This window comes from Homarus americanus, unplaced genomic scaffold (assembly GCF_018991925.1).
Source record: "Homarus americanus isolate GMGI-L3 unplaced genomic scaffold, GMGI_Hamer_2.0 scaffold22250, whole genome shotgun sequence".
NCBI lineage: Eukaryota > Metazoa > Arthropoda > Malacostraca > Decapoda > Nephropidae > Homarus > Homarus americanus.
In genome coordinates, this window is record NW_024741189.1 from 11,659,770 (window position 1) to 11,682,518 (window position 22,749).

At 39.8% G+C, this 22,749-nt stretch overlaps 1 protein-coding gene across 1 annotated transcript in view; it reads right to left on the reverse strand.

Annotated features, from left to right (window-relative positions):
* Window positions 1-22,749, reverse strand: part of LOC121875736 (importin-5-like) — a 43,395-nt gene that overhangs the window by 8,129 nt on the left and 12,517 nt on the right. Inside the window, exons 2-11 of the mRNA XM_042380400.1 lie at window positions 9,310-9,459; window positions 8,932-9,158; window positions 5,185-5,386; window positions 4,203-4,328; window positions 3,366-3,533; window positions 2,945-3,184; window positions 2,179-2,358; window positions 1,382-1,501; window positions 1,010-1,228; window positions 583-783 (exon numbers count right to left, since the gene is read on the reverse strand). Of these exons, the coding sequence (XP_042236334.1) occupies window positions 583-783; window positions 1,010-1,228; window positions 1,382-1,501; window positions 2,179-2,358; window positions 2,945-3,184; window positions 3,366-3,533; window positions 4,203-4,328; window positions 5,185-5,386; window positions 8,932-9,158; window positions 9,310-9,459 (1,833 nt within the window). The remainder of the gene's footprint in view (window positions 1-582; window positions 784-1,009; window positions 1,229-1,381; window positions 1,502-2,178; window positions 2,359-2,944; window positions 3,185-3,365; window positions 3,534-4,202; window positions 4,329-5,184; window positions 5,387-8,931; window positions 9,159-9,309; window positions 9,460-22,749) is intronic.

Genomic DNA, 22,749 nt, shown 5'->3' on the forward strand with positions numbered 1-22,749 from the left:
TTATAATTTGCCACAAAGGAATTTCCCCTATTTTCCCCTATTAAAACACAGTGTCAAGGAATAGTCCGAGAAGACCGGACAACTCGCCAACCACACTGGCTAACCATTACCCCGGAATACGATCAGCAAATCGATTAACATCCAAATTACCAATTACACTTTTTTCTGTTTCCAGTCAAATTATTGGTCATTTTGAATTTTATTTTACATATTGACAATATATAATGCAGTGCAGTGTTATTTAAAGAAAACAATCTGGAATTACACCAAGCGAACTAAAATTTTATGGGTGAAATGGCAGCATGGAGTGACTTCTCTTCCACCCCAATGCCTTCTCTTCTCCCTTCTCCTCCACCCCTTCTAATTCCCATCATCATCATCAACCAGGAGCCTTCTACATGCACACCTCAAAGTCAGTGAAATTTACTGCATTTATTTTTAGTTTGTATGTAATTTTCGGTGAGCTGGAACCAATTACCCAAAAATCCATTGAAACAATGATTTCGGTTAACGAACGACCTTCTGGAACGAATTGTGTTTGTTAACTGAGGGACCACTGTATATATATATATATATTCTTACTTCAGGTTTCAAAGAGGCAGTCTTCAAAACTGGTCCCATAACAAGTGGTAGGTATGGCTCAAAGCGTTTGCCCATAATCTTGCAAATACGAGCCCAGGCAGAGATAAGGTAAGATACTTGTGGATCATCATCAGCCATTTCTTCCTGGTTAGTCTGGGCTTTTAGTAGTAGATCCATCATCTTCCCAGCATCTGTCAAGAACTGAAGGAATTGCCATAATTTACGACACATGGCTAGACAGATCAAAAGGTTTCTACAAAATAAAATAAAATGATATGGTAATAAGAGGTAAAGAAATGTAAATCCAGTGATTCTAGTTTTCAAATTACAAATGACTAGTAATAACTTCAAATCTTCTGAATCATTAGTATTGTGCTGGCATTACAAACATGATGTATATAAACTGCAACTTTGCACCACTTATTACCTTATCTGCTCCAACTGCAAGACCAATAAGTGACACACACTCAATAGTTTTTCCTCGTAGTAGTCTCAAGTCCGTAGAATTGGCATTTTCAATAATGTACATGAGGCAAGGGATGAATCGATCATAATACTCCACAAACTTCTCCTCAGCTGTGTCAGCCACTGATGCAACTGTAGTCACAACTTGTTCTAAGACCAATTTTGTTCCACACTCCATTAACTGAAGAAGAGAAATGAGTAATAATAATTTTTTTTTTAATATACAGTACTTGTAAAAAATATATGCAAGTACAAAATATGATAGCACTTCTAGGGCCCAAACAAAACATTAATTTTAAACTTGTATAACATTTAACACTAAACCATGGCTTACCTCCTTGAACTTTGCAGCAAGAATGCCCTCCAGCTTAGCAATAATTGTTGGGAGGTATGTAGTAAGGATATTCTTTGGGCACACCTCAGAGAAATTCACAAGAGCAGCTCCGGCATGAGCCTGTTTATAGAGAAAATATGACCATATACAGTAATTAACCCTTAAACTGGTGCCATAAAATTAAAGCAGTCCACCAAAAATCATTCTTTACGAAGAATGGAAAGTAGATGATTGGTAGACACTCTAATGAGACACAAGGCTGGCATAGCTTATATCAACTTGCAATCATCATCATGGAATGATTTATGCCTCATTACCCTCCTCCTGTCCTCAGTGACTGCTCACCCACATTGCACCACAAAAAACTCCACCGCTACACCACCACAACCATGCCGTTATCATCACAACAAGGGCCCAACACTTCAGTTACTCTTTGCCTCACATCATACTCATAACTTGCCACCCATGATGAGTATAATTTTTTTTATGGTTTTTATGGTTTCTGAAATTTCTTAATTTCATATTTTTTTTTTTTTCATTTGTGGGGTCCCCTTGATTTTCCAATTGGTGCAGTTATTGGGTTAAATTACCTACAGATTGGTCAATCACACTTATTCTTTCCCCAACTAAATGTGATGCAACATAGTAATACTGTAATACATTCATACTAGCATGTTGAAAGATGATGAAAATCAAGACCAGATATTGCTTTAATGTCTCAAATTGTTCTCTTTATCCAGCAAACAGACAACTTAGTTATGAATGCTGTGGTTTTTGTTACAGACTAATTTACTTACCTGAACTCTAGGATTCACACCATCATCCATGACATGGAGAAGACCCGGAACAACAATTTCATGGAACTTTTTCTGGAATATTGGTGCAAAGTCTGTTGCCATCTGACCAATGGCATTGCAAGCAGCATAACGGACTCTAGGATGAGGATCATGAAGAAATCGAATAACTGCATCCATAATCTGTAACATTGATGACATTTTTAGAAATAGCAATAAATTACAAATGGTAATAATACTGTATATATATATATATATATATATATATATATATATATATATATATATATATATATATATATATATATATATATATATATATATATATATATATATATATTTATATTAAGCTGTTTCCTGTTGAAGTAACATGAGAGATAAGTTTTTGAAAGGAAAGAATTTTGTGTGGCACTGCTGGATCTTGAAAAAGCTTATGATAAGAGTCAATAAAAAGCATCACCCTGAAGCTTTTCACTTATTTACCTAGATGCCGTACTTGTAAATATACCGGCTCAGTTGGCATTTTTGTCATAAGCAAACAGACCCTGTCCCAATTTTCTTAATTGCATGGGGTTTAACTAACAGCTAGATATCATGCAAATCTCAAACTCCTCATACCAGAATATAATATTTGGGGCAAAAGTAAGGTTCTAATTGTTGCTAATCCCCTTCACCAGAATTAGGCACACAGTGCCCAGGTTTACCTAGTATTTACAACTGAAGTTTGAGAAAAGCATAATGGAAGAACATGTGTTCATTCACTACATACTTGAGGTAACATGCCCTCCATCTGCTTGTGGCATCCCTCCCCAACAGCTGATATTGCCATAAGTGCAGCATGGCGACATTTCCAGCTATCACTCTGTAGCATCTGAGACAGAGTTGCATTTATATGTGGCAATACTGTCTTACCACCAAGACCACATGCCAGACGATCCAAAGAGGACTCAGCAACCACAGAATTGCTATCATTGTCTTCTTCTGCTTGTTCATCGCTTACACTCCACTCCTGTGAATAAAAATTACATAATGAGGTCTCAAATTGGCACTCCACCATAAGAAATTATGCAAATATAGTTGCTCGACCGTATGTGAACAAAGGACTGTTATAGAAGCAATTATAATGCAAAAAGATTATAATCACATTTAATTTTGCTTTGGACTTTTAAAATATGTATAACATAACTTACTTCTTCATCCTCTAAATCGGTCATCATGTTGAGCATCTGAGGTATGAGTGTGTTCATGTACTTTGCTCCAGCTTTGCGTACCATAGCAGGGGCAGTCTCAGCCAGCGTTACAATCGTCTCTAAGAGCAGGTGTTTCCAACTATCACCCACGTTTGGATCTGGCAGAGCCTGCAAAATTACAAATTGATCACTAAAATGTTGCATTAATACCTGTAATATCATACAGCGGTACAGATATATAAATGCTGGGAAATTAAATGTGGGAAGTAGACTAACAACACTGATTAGAGTTGGAGAGAATGTTTTGTATTATAATTCAATGGGCTTACAGCTGGTGAATCATCAGTAGAAAATCTGTGAAAACAAAAATACCCAAGGACGAGTTACTACACCATGTGAACACCACACCACCCAATGTCTCCATGACCATGTAAGGTCCTTCATATCAACACCCGAGGAAGAGTTACCGCGCCACATGAACATCACACCACCTGATGTCTCCATAACCACGTGAGGTTCTTCATATCAACACCCGAGGACGAGTTACTACACCACGTGAACACCACACCGCCTGGTGTCTCAATGACCAGCCCAGGCCTGGGCCATCAACTGTAAACTATAATAATTTGTGTGTTCAATTCATGTTCCTTCTTCTTTCAGTAAAGAAAGCTTTTGTTAAATGACCCACCTACCCCATGTCTTTGTTTGTGATAAGTCATTTTTGTCCAATGTATATTTTCAGCCTTCGGGCTGCAGAACTTTGTCAATAAACCGTTAATTATTATTATTATTATTATTATTATTATTATTATTATTATTACACACACACACTTTTACCTTAATTGCTAGTTGAAGTATGGTTTCCACTTGTGGCCTCAAGAATTTGGGGCAACTTTCTGCCAAGTCTACCAAGCACTTTAAGAGAGCATCATCTTCACCAACTTGGATGCTATTGGCAATTATCTGCAAGAAAAATTTGTCTTTGATAAAAACATGATTAGGGGACAATTCTTGATTACTGTACCATTTAACTGCAGGTCAAGCTATTACCAGGCATTTATATCTAAAGAGAATTTACTTTTCCCTACAGAAACTTTCTGTACACAAACCTAGCTATGACACGAATACAGTTCATGATGATAGCCCCACATCACAATAGATTTACCATTGGGGTAAATCCCAGAGGGAAAACACATTTTAATGTCACTCAAATTTCTTGATCAAGTACAGTACCTGTAATGTATACTTCATGACCTTGACAGAACAGGAATGTTCTGACACTAGCTGTAAAACCACCTTAAAAGTGTCCCACAAGGAGATGATTCCCTCTATTACAAGTAAAAATATAGCACAAGCCAACACATTCTGAACCTTTACCACAGAAAATCTTGGCCCAATTTTGAGCAGAATACTTGTACTCTCAATCTTCACATTAACCTTTCTTTACTTGAAAAGCCCTCTGGATCCAGAGACCAAAAGCCTAGAAAAATAAACAGGTTATCTTCCCCTCAAAAACCACCAGTCTTGTCTTTGAGATTAGAAAGCCTTGAAATAACAGCTTATGGTCAACAACAGATGGCATATGGAGGACCCATGTACTCGACTAGGTTGAAGTGGTGTGTGCTGTTTCCAAGACCATTTTAAAGGGCTTTAGTTTGTTGAAAAGGCTTAACAAATAAATCAATAGCAGCTGACATTTTCAAGGGATTTCTTTATTTTACCCCAATAGACTTTGTGGGATAATGAGACTTGCTATGGCAGACATTAGGTCATAACTACAACAGTAACACCTAAAAGATAACAACATATACTAAATTACCTGAAGGAATTGAGGCAGAAGATCAGCAAAATTCTTCTGGATATTTGGCTCGTTGTCATGAAGGAGAATAAAAGCCGCTGTGGCCTTAACAGCTAGAGCTTGTACAGGAGGGTTAGAAGAGTCTGCCAGTGAGGTGGTTAGCATGGCTTTTATCATCCCCAAATGCTGCTGTTGCTGATTGCCAAATACTCCAGGTACCAAGCTGTTAAAATTAAACGAGTCTTCTTTTATACTGTGCTTAATGCCAAGGGCCAAGAGCACCGTCATAAAAGCAGAAAACAAAACACCACCCACAAAAATTGGGTCCCAAGAAGTACTGTATATTCCCTACAATGATGTTCTTTAAAGCATTTGAAAGGCCGAGTTGGGTAAATCAAGAGTAGAAAATTCACTGCCGTACAAATATCCATGAGTTGTGACCTTATGATAAGAAGTATGGGTAAATTCTGCTTAATTAAAGGCATGTTAGTAAGCTTATTAATGCATTGGTTAAACATGATTGGAAAATAAAATTTCTAGGTTAGCCATTTGGAAGCCTAAGAGCAGACATATTCTGCATGGATTGGGAGAACAGTGGGATCTGAGTTGTCAATGGATAAAAATGGTTATGCAAAAGATGAAGGCTTTGTAATTACTGGTAATATATACTGTACCAGGATGTAGTAGTAACACCATTGAAAAAATTAGCTCATGGGGCATGGGGTTGGTATATCAATCCACAGCACTGCATTAATTAATTAATTAAAAAGAAAAATTACACAAACACACAAGCAAAAAAGATTCATGTTGTCTGAACGTAACAAGGATGAAATGAAAACTGACTTAAGTAATGACGAGCTGATTAATCAAATGAAACTAGATGCCGTAGCTTTGATAAAATCAAAAGTGAAGAGCAAAGGAAAAATATACAAATGAAAAATAAGGGGTGTGAAGTTAGGAGTGTCTGAGAAGGTAAGCAATGTGGTAAGTATTGAAGCTAAATTAAAAAGGGAACGTTTAATGTCAAGGTTATTCAATATTTTCATGGGTGGAGCAGTTAGAGAGGAGAGAGTAAGAGTGACGGAGGAGGAGATTTGACTGAAAGGGATGTTCGGAACAATTATGAGGTAAGTCAACTAGTGTTTGCAGATGGCATTTCTCTGGTGGCAGATTCATGAAAAAAGTTACTTGTACATACTTGCAAATAGTTGTGAATGACCTTGAATGTTTCTTGATAAAGATGAGCTATGAAAAAAAAAAAATTCCCCCAGAGGTGAGAGACCAAGAGGAATAAATGTTACCTTGAATGGAGACTGGAAGAAGAGAAGTGATTAGGTATCTGGGAGTAGACTACCAGTGAATGGAAAAATGGGTGACACATTGAAACATGAAGCAGTTGTGGTACAGAAGGTAGCTGGTGCAGTGAGAACAATGCATGAGATGAGTGATGACAGAAATAGACAATAGAGTGAAGATGTGAAGCATGTACTCTAGATGCAAGGGGATGAAGTCAGAATTGATGGAACTGTGCTAGAGATCATGGTGTAGGGTCAATAAAATGTAAGGAGTATGAAACAAATAAAATAAAGATGTGAAAGGAATATTGGACAGAGTGCTGACCAAGGTTTCTTTTGGTGGCATGGACATTTTAATGGATAAGGAATTGATTCATTAGCAAAAAAAAAAAGTGTTTAATTAAGAGGTGGATAGTAGAAGGGAAGACCAGTGAGCCTGTGAAAGGATGGAGTGAGAGGTACAGGATGCAGCAGAATGTGTGCATGATAATACAATCACCGCAACGAAAGTTGAGACCTTCCCCTGTATTATGAGTTCGGTTTGACCTCAACAATATTGCACCAAATATCATCCTCAGATCTAGTTGAAATTCTGGAAACATTTGGTAACATCCTCACAAGCCTCTGGCCATACGGAGACCTCAGTGCCCCACCAGTTGTAGAAGAGGGAGCATGCAATGTCAATGCCTCGACTTCTTGCGGCCCTCATTTTCCTTCCCTGCTGCATCACACTGCCCTGTGTGCATCTGAGTGATCCAGGATGGGCCCCAAACCACTGACAGTCGAGGAAAAGGCAAGAATATTGGCTTTAAGGGAGGGAAAAGTGCTTATATTGTCGAAATTTGTTGTAGTACTTGCAGCTCAAAAGCAACTGTCACGCGTCCCCTCGCAGTCACCCGGGACCTGCCACCCAGAGCTGTTCCAGTGCACAAAGTTCATCGTGGACCCCCCTAAGGACTTCTCCTGCCACAAATCTCCTGAAGAATTCTTTACTCAAGAACCCACGACTCACGGCAGCCCAGCTGAAAAACCTTTCCATTCATGGGATTCAACACAGCCTGCAAAAAGACCTTCACATGCCCAACCGTGTGGTGGCACTCAAGCCGCTTCTCACCCCTACCATGTGCCACAGGAGATTCGCCTTTGCTAAAAAATACTGTCATTGGACTGTGGTGCAGTGGAAGAAGGTTATGTGGTCCGACGAAAGCACTTCTTAAATCATAACTTATCATCGTGTGCGTCAGAAGGCCCTTCGACCACAGCCTGGTGTGGGGTAGCTTCAGTGGTAACAAGGGGGTGTGGAGGAGCTTCAGTGGAAACAAGGGGTGTGGAGGACTGTACTTTCTCCCTAAAAATATAACTATGAATGGCATGTGCTAACTTGAGGTTCTTAAAGATCATTTATTGGACATTTACGAAATTCACGAAACTGACATTTATATGCATGATGGCACTCCTTGCCACTGCGCCAAGAAAGTGACTGATTTCCTCCGGGAGAAGGGTATTTCAGTGCTAGAGTGGCCAGGAAACAGTCCTGATCTAAACCCCATTGAGAATGCCTGGAAAGAGATGAAAAGTAAGATCAAGGACCGTGGCATTTCCTCTCTGTCTCACCTGCATGACGAGGAGATTAAAAAAGTGTGGACACACGAGATGGACACCTGTGTGAAAGCATGCCGAAAAGGTTGTCTAATGTGGTGAAGGCCAGGGAAGAGATGACTGGGTCCTACGGATGCATTTCCAATCTGTATTTTTGTATAAATAGAGTAATTGCCTATTTTGTTTCTATCACACCTAGGTCTCAACTTCTGTTGCGGTGACTGTAGATCCTAGTATCAAGCACTGTAGTTTATAGGGATGGACATGCTACTGATGGGTAATTAATATTGGATCGTACGAAGCAATGGGTAGACCAGATGGGAATCTTTAGACCATACTGCAGAACACAAAAACCTTAGCAGCACACAGCTGTTACTGCAGTCAGAGGAAACAAACAACAGCAAAAAACAGCAATAGAAGAATCTGCATTGCCCACGAGTCTGGCTACCCCGTGCAACGTGGGAAAAAGCTAAGGGTTGTGTCTGTTTTTGTCACAAATGATTACATACAAGTAAGTGATAGAGGTAACTGTATGCATTCAGCAAGAACCTGGATGATTAGCTGAAGCAGTAGATGCAATAGAGAGACATACTGTAAGAATTATTTACATTATGTAAAATTGTAAACTACACATCACACGTAAGTATGAGCCTCCAAGACCTGACTAGGATGAAAGATACATGGAATGCTCTTTATATTGGAGTCTGGCAAATACTAACTAAAATATAAAAAATGTCCACAACTATACAGAGCACTGAGTGTGGTTGAAAACATAACTTATTTGTTTAATCATTACTAATACCATATACAATGCAAGGACAACATGAAGATTATAATTATAAGGAAAAGCAGGACTCTCCAATAATTATCTCACCTGAATAGAGTGAGAGCAATCTCCTTGTGTGCAATGGAAGGGGAACTTGCACTTTCAAAAAGAAACTGGAGGAACTCTGGCCACTTGTTGTTACCCTCATCATCAATCATGTTGTGTGCAAGTTCACTGATGATATCACATAGTTTCTTACGCATATTTCCATCTTCCTCCTGTTGTACTGATGAAAGGAGCTGTGCTCTAACTTGTCCTTGGGCTTCGGGTGGTAACTGAAATAAAAATGGCAAATATGAATTCTTTAATAAACCCAAGGTGCCACTGTCTTGAGGTAAACCACAATATATATTTTGTTAAATAATATAAGAAAAATAAACACTAAATTATACTTTATTAAACAAAAATGTCAAGTCCTTTACTTACAGTAGGAAAGACTTCATCAAAACTGGTTGTAAGAAGTCTTCTAAGGAGCACAGCAGCCATAGTACGCGCATCTTCACTCGCTGTCTTGTTTACTACATTGGTCAACAATAACTGGAACTTTGTCTCCGCAGCTATTTGGTCATATGTATTCTGTAAAGGAGATGTAACTTATAATACATCCGTTAAACTTTAAAAAAATCCATTTGTTATAGTGCATGGCATCAAGATAAGTTACGATTCACAACAGTATAGTTGAAGGTACCACTGACAAAGACCACGAGAAAGAAGGGTGGATTACAGGGTTCAGGTTACATATGGCTTAAAGAACATTTGTGAATCATGTACGGTAGCGCCTTGTACTTGAGTGGCAGTAAACAACCATAATAAGTGAACCTTCTTCTCTTCTCATTTCACAATATTACATTAAGACTGTCCTATTTATACAACATATACCCAGCGTCTCCCACCATGGTAGAAGCTAACTTCCAATATGCCCAGCCTCCATTGCTATGGAAGCAACTTAAAATATACCCAGTCTCCCCACCATACTTGTACTATATCATATAGCCTCCCCAACTATGGTGACACTCGAAATCCTTCTCCCCCCCCCCATGGCAATACACTGTATCCATTCATCCCACCATACGGCCTCCCCAACCGTGGTAATACTGTACAGGCAATCTCCCCCACAACCCACCACTATCTTAAAATACCATGTAGTCTCCCTTACCACATTAAAGGAGCTATACATCCTCACCACTAAGCACAATATCCAACACATCTCTTCGTTACTATCTTAATATGTATGCTACGACCACTTATGCAAAAACAAAGAATCTTCCCAACCTGCATTATGAGCACTAAATTCGCGAATTCTTCAGCTTAAACCATTTTAGGAAATGATTACATGAACTTGATAAACAGGATCTGGAACAAGTTCTTAAATATATCCCTGACAAGACTGCTGGATACCATGTCGGGAGACAAAAAGTTCCGTATCCTCAGCAAGGTTCCTTTCGTGGATGATGAATGGCCAAAATTTCCTTGATAAAGCAGACTGCAGCGACAGTATATATCGAACAATTTTTTTTTACCTATTACTTAAAATTAGTCTCGACTACTTTTGCACATTTTAGCAATCAAGTGTAAAGATAAAACGCAAAAACACAAGATAAAAGTACCAAACATTTGTAGCACCAGCCAGAAGACTCTGACCTTCAAACTGTGAGCCCAGGCAGTCTTACCATCCACTTAAAAACACCAATATCATCTAACTCTGAAAAAGGTAATAAATCGTATGTAGATCAACAACATTACACCGATAATTTAGTCCGGGCAAGTGATTCTTGACAAAAGACTATGTTAAAGAAATAATGCGTGAATAAAAATAAACATAAACTTCCCTTTAGTAACACTGCTGTGTGAGGGAGATCTCTGATGATGCTGTCTTACAGGACACTATTTTTTTTAGTCAATAACTATGCCTTACCCTGTAAGTTCTATCTAATTGCATAACAGCGTTTATAACCCTTCAGCTCATCAAACATATCTTAAAAGAGAGAAACGATATGTGCAAATGAGAAAACGTGACTAAGAATTTACTTCCCGCCAAAACCAAGAGTGGGCTACAAAGGGTCTATGAACCAAGTCTCCCCACCGCCTGGGGCCCCAGCCTTAGACTGTTCACAACGGTAGGGTCACACTTTGATAGACTCGTCTTCATAGCGAGACAAAATTCTTGTATACAGTACAGGTAGTTATAAATCTGCTTCACAATATAGAACGGATAGTACGGTGACGCCAGGGCTAAATTCGACATAGATAACGGTATCTACCACCACTCATTCCAAGAAGATTAATCCTCTCATGATATGCATCTTTATTTTCGGGCGAAAACAACCTACTCCACGAAAGACTGTTTAACGGTTAGCATTTTAAGCAAGCTAAAGACTGGTAACAATGAACGGGCGAAACTAAGTTTTCATTACGCCTGTTGGGGTAAGGACACATTCACATACCGTCTGAAACTGGCGGGTGCAAATGACCTGCTCCCTCAACACTGGCCACCCTACACCACCAGCCGATGCCAAGCCATCACTGTTCTTACTTGACGTGTCCAACAACCAAATTAAGACCAGTTTTTACCCCGTAGTCCATCATCATTCTGATACACCAACTGCTAAAAATAACCGTGTCCTTCCCATAATCCTTCTAATTCCCAATTACTTTTGCATCTCAATCCTGTTAAACATACGTTTGTTAAGCCTTATACAAAACTGGTTTTCTGATACCCACCAAGTTCAGCTGATACAATATGAGATATGAGGCTATAAATCCGCCAAGCTTACAACTCATGTTACAGATAGTTATATACAGTAGTTATAATTTATTCAACAAACTATTAAATGTATAAGCTACCCTTAATTTGCGGAACAATAGCATTCGCCTTACACACTTATGCCCTAGGATTCTCAACGTTAACTTTTCATCTAATTTTAGCAGGCTTCAGGCACTTATTTTTGGTTAATATACATAGCCACACATGATAATCAAAATTAAACAGTAAAATATGTTAATAGGTGAATGTGAATAAACGCAAAAGGTAACCCTAAGATAAGAACCTCCTGATGGTGTTGAACCCCAAGTGTGAACAAGGATGAGGTAAATGGCCTGCTAGACACCAAAACTCAATGGTGGATAGGGGCATCCTCTTTAACGGCCGCTTCATGGTGTAAAATATCACAAACCCTTTTCCAAGCTTGGCTTCGTCCAAAATTGTAGTCGCAGTATATCTTGAACAATGTGGAATAATTTAACAATGATAAACATAAAAAACTATCACCTTGTCCCATCATTTAATTTGGTACAATCCTAATAGTTACAACCATTGAGTTCATAAGTATAAAAAAGTTGTGTCCTATGCACACGATGAGGAATGTTCACAACAGTACTTCGGCGTGAACAGCGAGTCAATTTGAGTCGACGTACCCTTATGCAGCCTCTCCGGTCAAATGAGAAATCAAACATTATATTACCATACGTCCTACAATAGAATAAATATATTTAAACACAAAGATGGTTCACACATTCAAGCTTCCCATACAGTAAATACATACACAATAAAGAGAGTATTCCTTCCACTCGGGTACACGCTGAGAATCTACCACCACCACCCAACGCGAACATAAAGTGGACAGAACTGTAAGACCCGTCAGTGACCATTGGCAAGTGCTACAAATCAACAGCACACGCTCGCTTATACACGCAGTCCCCTTCTCCCCAACAATTTAAATGGGACTATTCTAATTTTTCTTCATACATAATGTACACACGATCCCAAAAGTATATCTGCACAATTCGCGCGAAAAAATCTGACAACAGACGATGGACATTGCTAACGACATTTCCTGTTTTATTCAGGGTAAATATTGTTATTATATGAATATTCAGAAGAAAATACATTAATCTTGCGAGCAATGTGTAGCATAGTTCAAGTTGGTGGTTACGTTGCGGCATACTTTTTTGATCGTGTGTGCTTTCTGCTGTAAACATTGTATATTAAATATTGAATTCCACAACTTCCCCAGTCCACAATAACTGTTCCTTTTGAGCCAAATTTCAGTGTTTTAATATAAACTGCCCCAAAACAATTGCAGTACTGTACATTTCATCACCGCCCAGTTTAAATGACAGCAGTTTGTATTACATTTATCTACTTGTCATTCCTACGACGTAGGTTTGAATTAGCGACAGAACAGATTGCAATATCTATAGAAATTATCGCTATTTTGTACAGTAATTACCCGTTTGGAGTAAAAACACACACACACAAAAAACCCATCGAGTATTTTTTAAAGTTAAAACTCGCTCGCATTCCATACCGGTCACCAATCCAACTTATTTTACCAGTAACTACTAAATATCTTAATAGTGTTGACAGAATATACAAACTCTGATATCCAAATTAATGCCTTCTAAAAATATGCCATTCTAAGACGTAGGAAGCCGGAAACAATTATAGGTGGAGAAGAAAAATCAGGGGGGGGAGGTGACGACACCAGCGGAAGTAACCCAGCAGGTCGCCTCCACCTTAAAACAGCTTGGCAGCCAACACACTGTCGTCTTTTCAAAGTGAAAGCATAAACAAATTCGTTTATTACATACTGAATATCTTAGATGAGAAATAGCGTTACAACTCATTTCAAGGTTGACAGGTCAGTTCTCTTCCCGACAAATAAAGATACGACTCGGGTAGAAAATTCACGATTTGTGTCATCTTTCCCCATCAGTGATTCACGTGTATGCATACATAATTCATATACAGTATTTATGGCTCCTTTTTGCATCTTAAGATCTCGCGCTAATCAACATACAGTATTTATACAGCTGATAAAGTGTCTCACGCAATCCATTCTATACTGTTAATTTATATGAACGTTACCATAAAATGTGAACTCAAAGATGAATCCATTTACATTATTTGCTTGTTTGTGCAATTATATAAGACCAAAAAACACCCACAACTCATAATGATGCCAATAACTTTACATCTGCTTTCACGGTGGATAACTGGGGGAATACAAACAGCTATTATGACCTCATTGGCATGCAGCTATGGTATCATGCTAATAATAATTATAGCTTTTTCTACCAAAATGGAGAATGTTGACAGTAATTGTTAATCTTAAGAAAACCAAAGCATATTGCTTTAGCATGAAACAAATGAGTCTTGGAAGAAATTAGGTGTTGATAAGAATGTTGGTGACAGCGAAGAGGAACAGTGAGGTGTGGTGAGCGCCAGCAGCAGCCGCCCTCCGACAACGGAAGTGGGGGATCCACCGTCAAACCGCAACACAGTGCTTCAACCCTCTGCCAATATTGACAACGCATCACAAGCCAGCGCGGGGACGCCCACACACACCCGAGTTCTGTCTGCTTCAACTTCCCCTTCAACTCCAACACCTAGGATGGCACATTCCACAAAATTCTCAATATGTTGATCACTCCACACGTACTGTACACAATCAAAACCTTAACACGTAACACACAAAAAGCACTGTAACGTGATGTTACCTGAGCTAGTAGACTTTTATCATATCGGCACAATCTCATGGGCATCCTCTTCACGTAGAATCCTTTCCGCAAGCATAAAAGTCGTCAAAAGACATTTTTACGATAGTATTCTTAATAGTATGAGACACGGAGTAAATTTTAAAGACCATTATTAGAAGAAATGGTACGTACACGTGGCGAGACGTAAGCAAGTTACTTGGGGAAGAAAGACATTACAAGTTGCTGAGAACCGCCCAACAGGAATGACATATATGACATGGATTACAACAACTAATAATGTATTGACATATGTTAGTCTGAGGGTGGTTGATGCAAGACAGGCAGAGTATAAAAACGAAGACATGGCACGCGATCACCCCGAAACTGAAAAAGGCATTCAACCCAAAGAAGAATGAAAATCAAGCACTAAATAACTAGACCGTATTCTATCACACAAGACACGTACAACCTGCTCGCAGCTGATAAACACCTCAACAGCATACTGAAGCCTGGCGCACGCTGTTGCAAATTTTGGATTACAGTTATGACGAGATCTAACTTGGGAGCTGTCATCAACCAAAATTTCCGAGTTTTGTATGAGATCTTTTAAGCGAGGTAAGTAATATGCACTCTTCAGATGGTGGCAGTAATCATCCAGGTATATGCACTACAAAAGGGGCCGACTGTCTAATGCAGCAGAATCAGTATGAATGCCGGGGTGCCTGCCATTACCACAGGTGATATGGCAACATAAACCTGCCATATCTGACGTCCATGATAATTAGGTAAACCAAGTAATGTGCATTCCCATGATTCAAGGTCGGTGGTAGCGTCTCAAACACACACACACTAATTAAAACACCATAATTTCACATCCAGTACACTATATAAATCCACCTATCAGACTAAACTGCTGATTTTATAAATCACGAATTCAAGCGAAAATAAGCATAATCCAGTAAAACAAAGAACAAAGGCATGATATATTAAATATTATCGGCAAGTGAAAATTTACTGTACATGTGCCGTATTTAAAATTTACCGTTAAAGCAAAATTCTTCGCCCAACACCCGACTTTCACCAAAAAGCCTGTCATATCACGTTTGACTGGACTGGGAAAATTTCGTTTCATGATGAGATTTACGATTGGTTGTCATGCAAAACTGATTGACTAAGCTTGAAACAACACTCCCATCTCAGTGTCGCCAGTAATAATTATAAAGCATTTATAATAGAGACGTTGGTAAAAACTGCCACATATACATAGAAATGACGAATATCGTCACAACTTGTAGAACACCTGAGTTAAAAACGCGAAATATTTATGTGTACACAATTTTCTTTTACATCTTTAGTCATCGCTTTCGTAACTTGGTCATAAAAAAATAAAATCCGAGTCCTAAAGACACAATATAATTTTGTGCCCTTGCCAGATCAGAAGCTATGTTGTAACAATAAACAGGTAACATCTGCGTCACACCTCAGCTCCACAGTAACAGGTTAAGTTCAGGTTAAGTTAATAATCATAAACCGGTATCTTATGGGCTGCCAACGTGGCAGCTTGAGATAAGGATCACAGTATCCTCCACTCAACTATGGTGACTTAACAGCTGTAGGAAATTCTCTTGTACAATGAGCAACAAAGCGTGATTATTGACTTCAAGGTCCAGACCAGAAATATTATGGAACAGTCGTAATGCCACAAAAGAATTAATAACCGATACTTGCTTATTATATTAAGGACGAGTGAGCGGAGGTTGAGCTGAGGCAATACCAATATCCAGAAGCATTTACACAATATTAGTTACCGGTACTTCACTCACTCCCTCAATCTTGATACAGAATCACGAACTACAAACAAGTTGACAATGCTTAAAATGTGACCTTAGCCAAAAGACCATTCATCAACGACAACTATAACAACATAACTAGCGTCCACAACTACCCGTGTAGTCAGCTTCAGCTGCTCAACAACGAGCATGTAACACCTGCAGTTTGAATCTTAACTACATCACAATCTTACATACTAATGAACTTAAGACATACACAAGCCTAAGATGAAGACGTAATATTTATTCTTGTGGGGTGGAGGAAGGACAATGAACGATGTGGTGGTGTCCATGAGTAGTGACGATGATGAACGGTGGTGACGACGACTCCTAATGGTGAAGATGAGAGGTGGCAGTGTGACAATGGGTAGTGGTGGTGTAGGGCGAGTGTAGTAGTGTAGGGTGACTGGGTAGTAGAAGTAGTGTAGGGTGACTGGGTAGTAGAAGTAGTGTAGGGGGACTGGGTAGTAGAAGTAGTGTAGGGTGACTGGGTAGTAGAAGTAGTGTAGGGGGACTGGGTAGTAGAAGTAGTGTAGGGTGACTGGGTAGTAGAAGTAGTGTAGGGGGACTGGGTAGTAGAAGTGGTGTAGGGTGACTGGGTAGTAGAAGTGGTGTAGGGTGACTGGGTAGTAGAATTAGTGTAGGGTGACTGGGTAGTAGAAGTGGTGTAGGGTGACTGGGTAGTAGAAGTGGTGTAGGGTGACTGGGTAGTAGTGGTTTAGGGTGACAATGTGTAGTGGTGGTGTTGGGTGACGAGATCAATAAATGGTTATGGGTGATCATCAGTTAGCAGTGGTGGCGGCAGTGTGGGTCATGGTAGTGGTTGGAAGAGATAATGGTTTTGTGGGTGGGTTTGAGAGGCCTGGCTGGGGTGTGTGCACCAGGGTCACTGACCTCCCCCACCGCACGTCCCGCCGTCCCCATGGTAACATCTCGCCTCATCTTCCCCACTTCTCTTACCTATCCACATCCACCCCATCTTGATAGTAATCTTAATTTCTTCCCCAACTAGAAAACTTACAATATTAAGTGACCAAAACGATGTAATTGTATTTACCATTACCTTAAAAACAGTTAAGTACTGATATCAATAAAATACTGATGGATTTGTACCTTCTAACATGTTTCTCGTATTCTATAATAATTTTGTCAATAAAACTTAAACACTACGTCCTCTTTGAATACTGATGTGATTATCAACAGCCATGATGAATTAGTATTCAGTGGGGAGTAAATCCTGTGCTACACACTCCGCATTTTTATGTTTGTCTACACTCGGGTTACGCTCACGAAAAACAAACACGCCCTTTCCTGAGCTCCATTGTGTGAACATGAGCACATCAACACGAGGATACCTATTGAGTGAATCAGGGGGTGGTAATGGGTGCATAGTGGGGACGACAATGGAGGTGGGGTGAGCGGATAGAGCGGCGTGGGGGGAGCTTCCTGACCATCAGCCTCAGGGAGGCGGCTCTCGTGTCCACCACAAGGTACTGGAGTCCACTACAACACCAGGCTGACTCACGCACCCCCCCCCCTCCCCCAGCCCATTTCCCTCTCTCATATTTCACCTTACATGAAATGAATCTACGACCAAATTCACGTTAGACAGAAAACAACAACTTGTAAGACCCATGTCACTTCTGTAATCACCAATAATTTATCTACTCCCTTACCACCAAAGTTACCACACAAAACACGGAGCCCTTTATCTCCAATGTATTTTCGCGACTCTTCCATATTATTAAAAATATTGTACCAACAATTGCATTTCACGGATAGACTGCACTGAAGCATGAATGATGCTCTTCGCTCTTACCACATACGTATTTACTGTATATTCTCTGACGTATGTGATAATATTGCACAGTAAATTCATTAGGAAAAGGAATTACATGCCGATACTTTTAATAATCGAAGTTCTGTACAAATGCAGTCCACTCACGACCAGTTATCAACACCTTTCACCATGTTACTTAAAATATAAAGGAGTGGATAAAAAGAGAACATGGTAACATACGTTATCATGGGATGTGTACTGTACTTTGAACTGTTATCAAGTGGTGGTGACTAATGTTTGCTGACGAGATAGTCGTTACCAGAACTCATATAGTATTTCAACTACGCCAAAATGCACATTAGGCCAAACTTTGGAACGGTGAAGATGGAGAGGATTGAAGGCATTGAGGCAGGTAGGTATGGAGTGCATGACAAGGCTGCCCAGCCGTCACCTGCTGCCCGCCTGCTGCTGCTGCCCTCCCGCTGCTCCCCTGATGTTCCTTCAGGCGAGACGCTCCGCCTCGGGCGTCGGGCTGGTGCTGGGGACCCCCACCGCCGCCAACTTACAGCTAACACCAACTTCAACACAATCTCTACTAAAGACCCACTCAAAATCACCAACCTTCGCCCTACCTGTACAACAATTTAATACTCAAAGAGAATGGGGTATGGAACAGGTATGCGGATACGCGGATATAGGTCAAAGGAAAAATGCGGATACGTGGAAATAGGTCAGAAAAATTTTAATTGTAAGTACCAATGGGAAAACTTTGACGGGGAATAAGAAAGAACGGAGAGGAGAGGGATGAACAGAATTAGTACGAGGGTGAGAACTTCGTGGCAGAGAAGGGGAGGCTGGGAACAGCCATGGGGAGGGGATGGAAGGCGTGCGTGAGAGGTGGGGGAAGAGTGGTGAAGGTGAGGAGAGAACGTCAAGACAAGGGGAGGCGAGGTGGGTGAGTGGACAATGCGGTGTGCACGCTCCGTCGCTCTCGTGTACACACCTTACTACTGCTTCCATCACAACACCAACAATACACCATATCCTACCATCATATACCTACACGCAGATACATACTTACAGCTACATGCGAATATAAACTTTTATATATATATATATATATATATATATATATATATATATATATATATATATATATATTATATAAACAAACCCACTCTCACCAAGGCTCTCCAACAACCCCAACCGCCGCAAAATAAAACTAGCCAGCCTCAAGATGACTGTCCACAGGCAACATAATCTGGAATATCCACCCACATCTCCAACCTCGCAGAATATACCCTTCAACCAGGGGATGAACTATGAACAAACTGGTTCTCCCTCAAATTTTTAACTGTCTGTCATCATACCTATATACTGTATATTCTCTGCAGCTAACTAATAAACATAAACTGACCAAGAAATGAAGTGGAAAATCAATTAACATTATTAACACAAATTGACAAGTAATGTATGAATTCGGTAGCTAAAGGTCGAATGTACTAAATCTATCTGAGATACGTAAAAAAATAAAATAAATAATAAAAAAATCCTAGGAGCCAGGCAAGGTAACTTAACCAAATAAGGTTGGGGACTGCAAGCGGCAATTAATGACGATTCGAGCGAGAAAAAAAAAGGTGGACAAAACACCCCTAAGTGTTGAAAATTAAAAAAATCCTCTAATTATATAATGACAAAACATACGTGCGTGAGTGTGTGGCCCGAAGGACACTCGCGTGCATAGTAGCGGCGCTTACAGTACAGTATGACAACAAAGCACCAAGTGTGGGTGGTTGTAGTCTGATATGCCGCCCCCATTCCCCGTGTTCGCAACTAATTTTGACTAGAAACACATCCAGCTGGATATCATTTATTCGTTTGAGTCTTGCTTTCTATTCGAAGCTCTCATCTGATTACGCGTAAAGCTGAAATTTCCGCCGTCGAGTTCTGGCTGACCAGCATGTACAGTATATGGAGAGAAAAAAAGAAGCTAGTGTGAGTGTAATTCGGCCCCCCACCAAAGATACAGTAATGTCATACGGATACCCGCGGGGCAGAATGTGAGAAATTTCATTAACCAACGCGAAGCTAAAAAGTTCAGAGCGGTGAGCTGGGTGATTCCGCCTCTGACATTTTAGCTGAAGAGATTATCTGTCCTGACATTTTCGGTCTGGAGAGTTAAGAGTGAGCGGTTAGCTGGCGCGATGTTATATAACCAGTAGTTCATGTGACGTTACATGATCAGTAAAACTATGACGCCCAACCAGTCTTAAACGTCCAATACCAGGGAACAGCTGTCCAGTGCGAGGCCACACAACTCGTTTTCGGAGGATATTCAAGACATTACCCAGAATATCGCCTCCTGAATTTCAATAAATCACCACCTACATCCAATCCAGTGTTGCTGCAGTAAAGCCATTTATGGCAGTCAACGTGAAAGCCTGGAATGTTTGCCATGGCTACGGTCAGTGTCTAGGATATTCGTCAAACGCGAAAGATGCAACATGTCATTCTAACACACACACACACACAAGGTCAACTTGACGTGAGTTATCGTGTCCGGTATGATGGTCTTTACTTTTCCTTTAATGCCAAATTCCTTTGTTAGTTAAGCATCGAAAGACTCAAATATTATGTTGACTTATTTTCGGTCCTAGTGCAAATAACAGCTTATGTACAAATAAAAACTTACATAAAATTAAACTGGCCAAATTATGAGAGGTAGAGTGGTTCGGAGCTGAACCTGTTACAATGCCGGAGCGGAACTGACGAGAGATCAAGCCAACACACTGGTCCATTACCACACCAAACAGCATTCATGATACTCAAGTGTGATGATGGCGGCCAGTGTTGCACCAGTCACAAAAAGATGGGATTGTTTGGCCTTTATGTAGGTTTAGGAATTAGAAAGGGAAGCATAATAACCTGACTGACGGATAGACACAATTTCACTCTACTTGTAGTTGCCACGACGCCTCTGTTGTGGGGCATACAAATACAAGTGTGAAGTTTTTAATCAAAGAAAATTACGAAATTCTGGAAAAAATACTGTACAACGCCTCTTTTTCTATTCCACTATCTGGGCACAGCATCCACGACAATACGTAAAAAAAAATATTTTGGGATATACAAACAGCATGACCTTGACCTACTCATTTAAACTACACAGAACCCTAAATATTGACAAAATCCTAAAAAAAAAAAACTTGTATAAGAAAAATTGTGTTAGGCCTTTAAGCCCATGCTAAGCAGCAGCTGTTACGCCCGACCATCCATCAAAAAATCAGTCCATCTTATATTTGAAACTTCCCAACGAGTTCTAGTTAATGAATCTGTTGGGTAGTTTGTTACAATGATCCACAACCGGAGTTTCAAACCGAAACATTCCTAAATCTAAAATTTCTCCCGTTTAAACAGTTGCTGTATGTTCGCTCCTGATTTGTTCGTTTGCGCGACTTATTCATATCACCTTTAGTTAACCTCGTCTTCCATTTTCACACCATCACCCCTCATCTACGTCTCTCAAGGAAGCAGTGATGATGCTGTTAGTATTTGAACGCGAGAAGGACCTCCTAGCTAGGGAGATTGGCCCTTAATGGCTATCTTGGGCTATCACTACCTATATCTATCTACTGTGTAAATATGTATACCTCTGCACTGTCTACGTAAATGTTGAACAAGTGTGAACTTGTATGATGATTTCCAATGAATACAAATCCATGCACTGGTGTGTTGGGAGGTCGGCAAGTTTCTCTCACTGACTGGGTCAAACACGCTACCACCAGTAATTATCCATATCAAAACTGTTCATTATAAAAGACTGGATCTATAAAAGAAAGAAAGAAAGAAAGAGAGAGAGATACTGGTAGCTTGTAATAAATTCCATCTCTACACGAAACATGTCCAATGCCAGAAGTTAAACTGCTTTTCTTCATCGAACCAATTCCTCCACAATCCAATTGAAACAAGAGCAACGACAGTTACATCCATATTGCACATAACAGGTATCCGTGACCTCACTTCAATTTGTATTAAAAGTATACACTATCCACCTACTGAACAAAAGTGCGATATGTACCAATCGCGAACATTGATGTGATCAGCGGGTGTTACGACTCCCACGCCAACATTACATTACCCAATCGCACCACACAAGCGCCATGTGGGTCCCTGTGTATATACACATGATGCGTCATTGATAACTGAACTTGGCTAAAAATTCCTTTACCACAGCCACTGCAAGAGGCGTTCTGTTCTCCACATTTCATTACAATTACCTTCAAAAAATAAAAAATCACGTTGAAAATGCACTAATAAAAATCTAGGATCACCTGAAGAATCTGCACCCCAGCTTATTTCACCTAAAGATTAACCAACCTTACACACACACACACACACATACACACATATATATATATATATATATATATATATATATATATATATATATATATATATATATATATATATATATATGGAGAGGGGGGGGCGGCGAGGTTAGAGTAGGTTAGATAACCGGCTAACAAAGATGTTGACGTACATTTCCCAATGGTAATATGCTGTACCTTACTGTATACGAGATAAACGTTTTGTATCTACAGCCTCCAACAAAAATTCTTCCACGTGCTATTCAGGGGGTAGAAATCTTAACACTGAACTGTCTAAGATTAGATTGTCTTGTTTCCTGTCTTATATAAACATGTGACAGCCTCCAGACTCAAGCTACCTTGTCCTTCACAATCCCCAGGACAGGAACCCCCCTCTCCTAAGAGAATCACA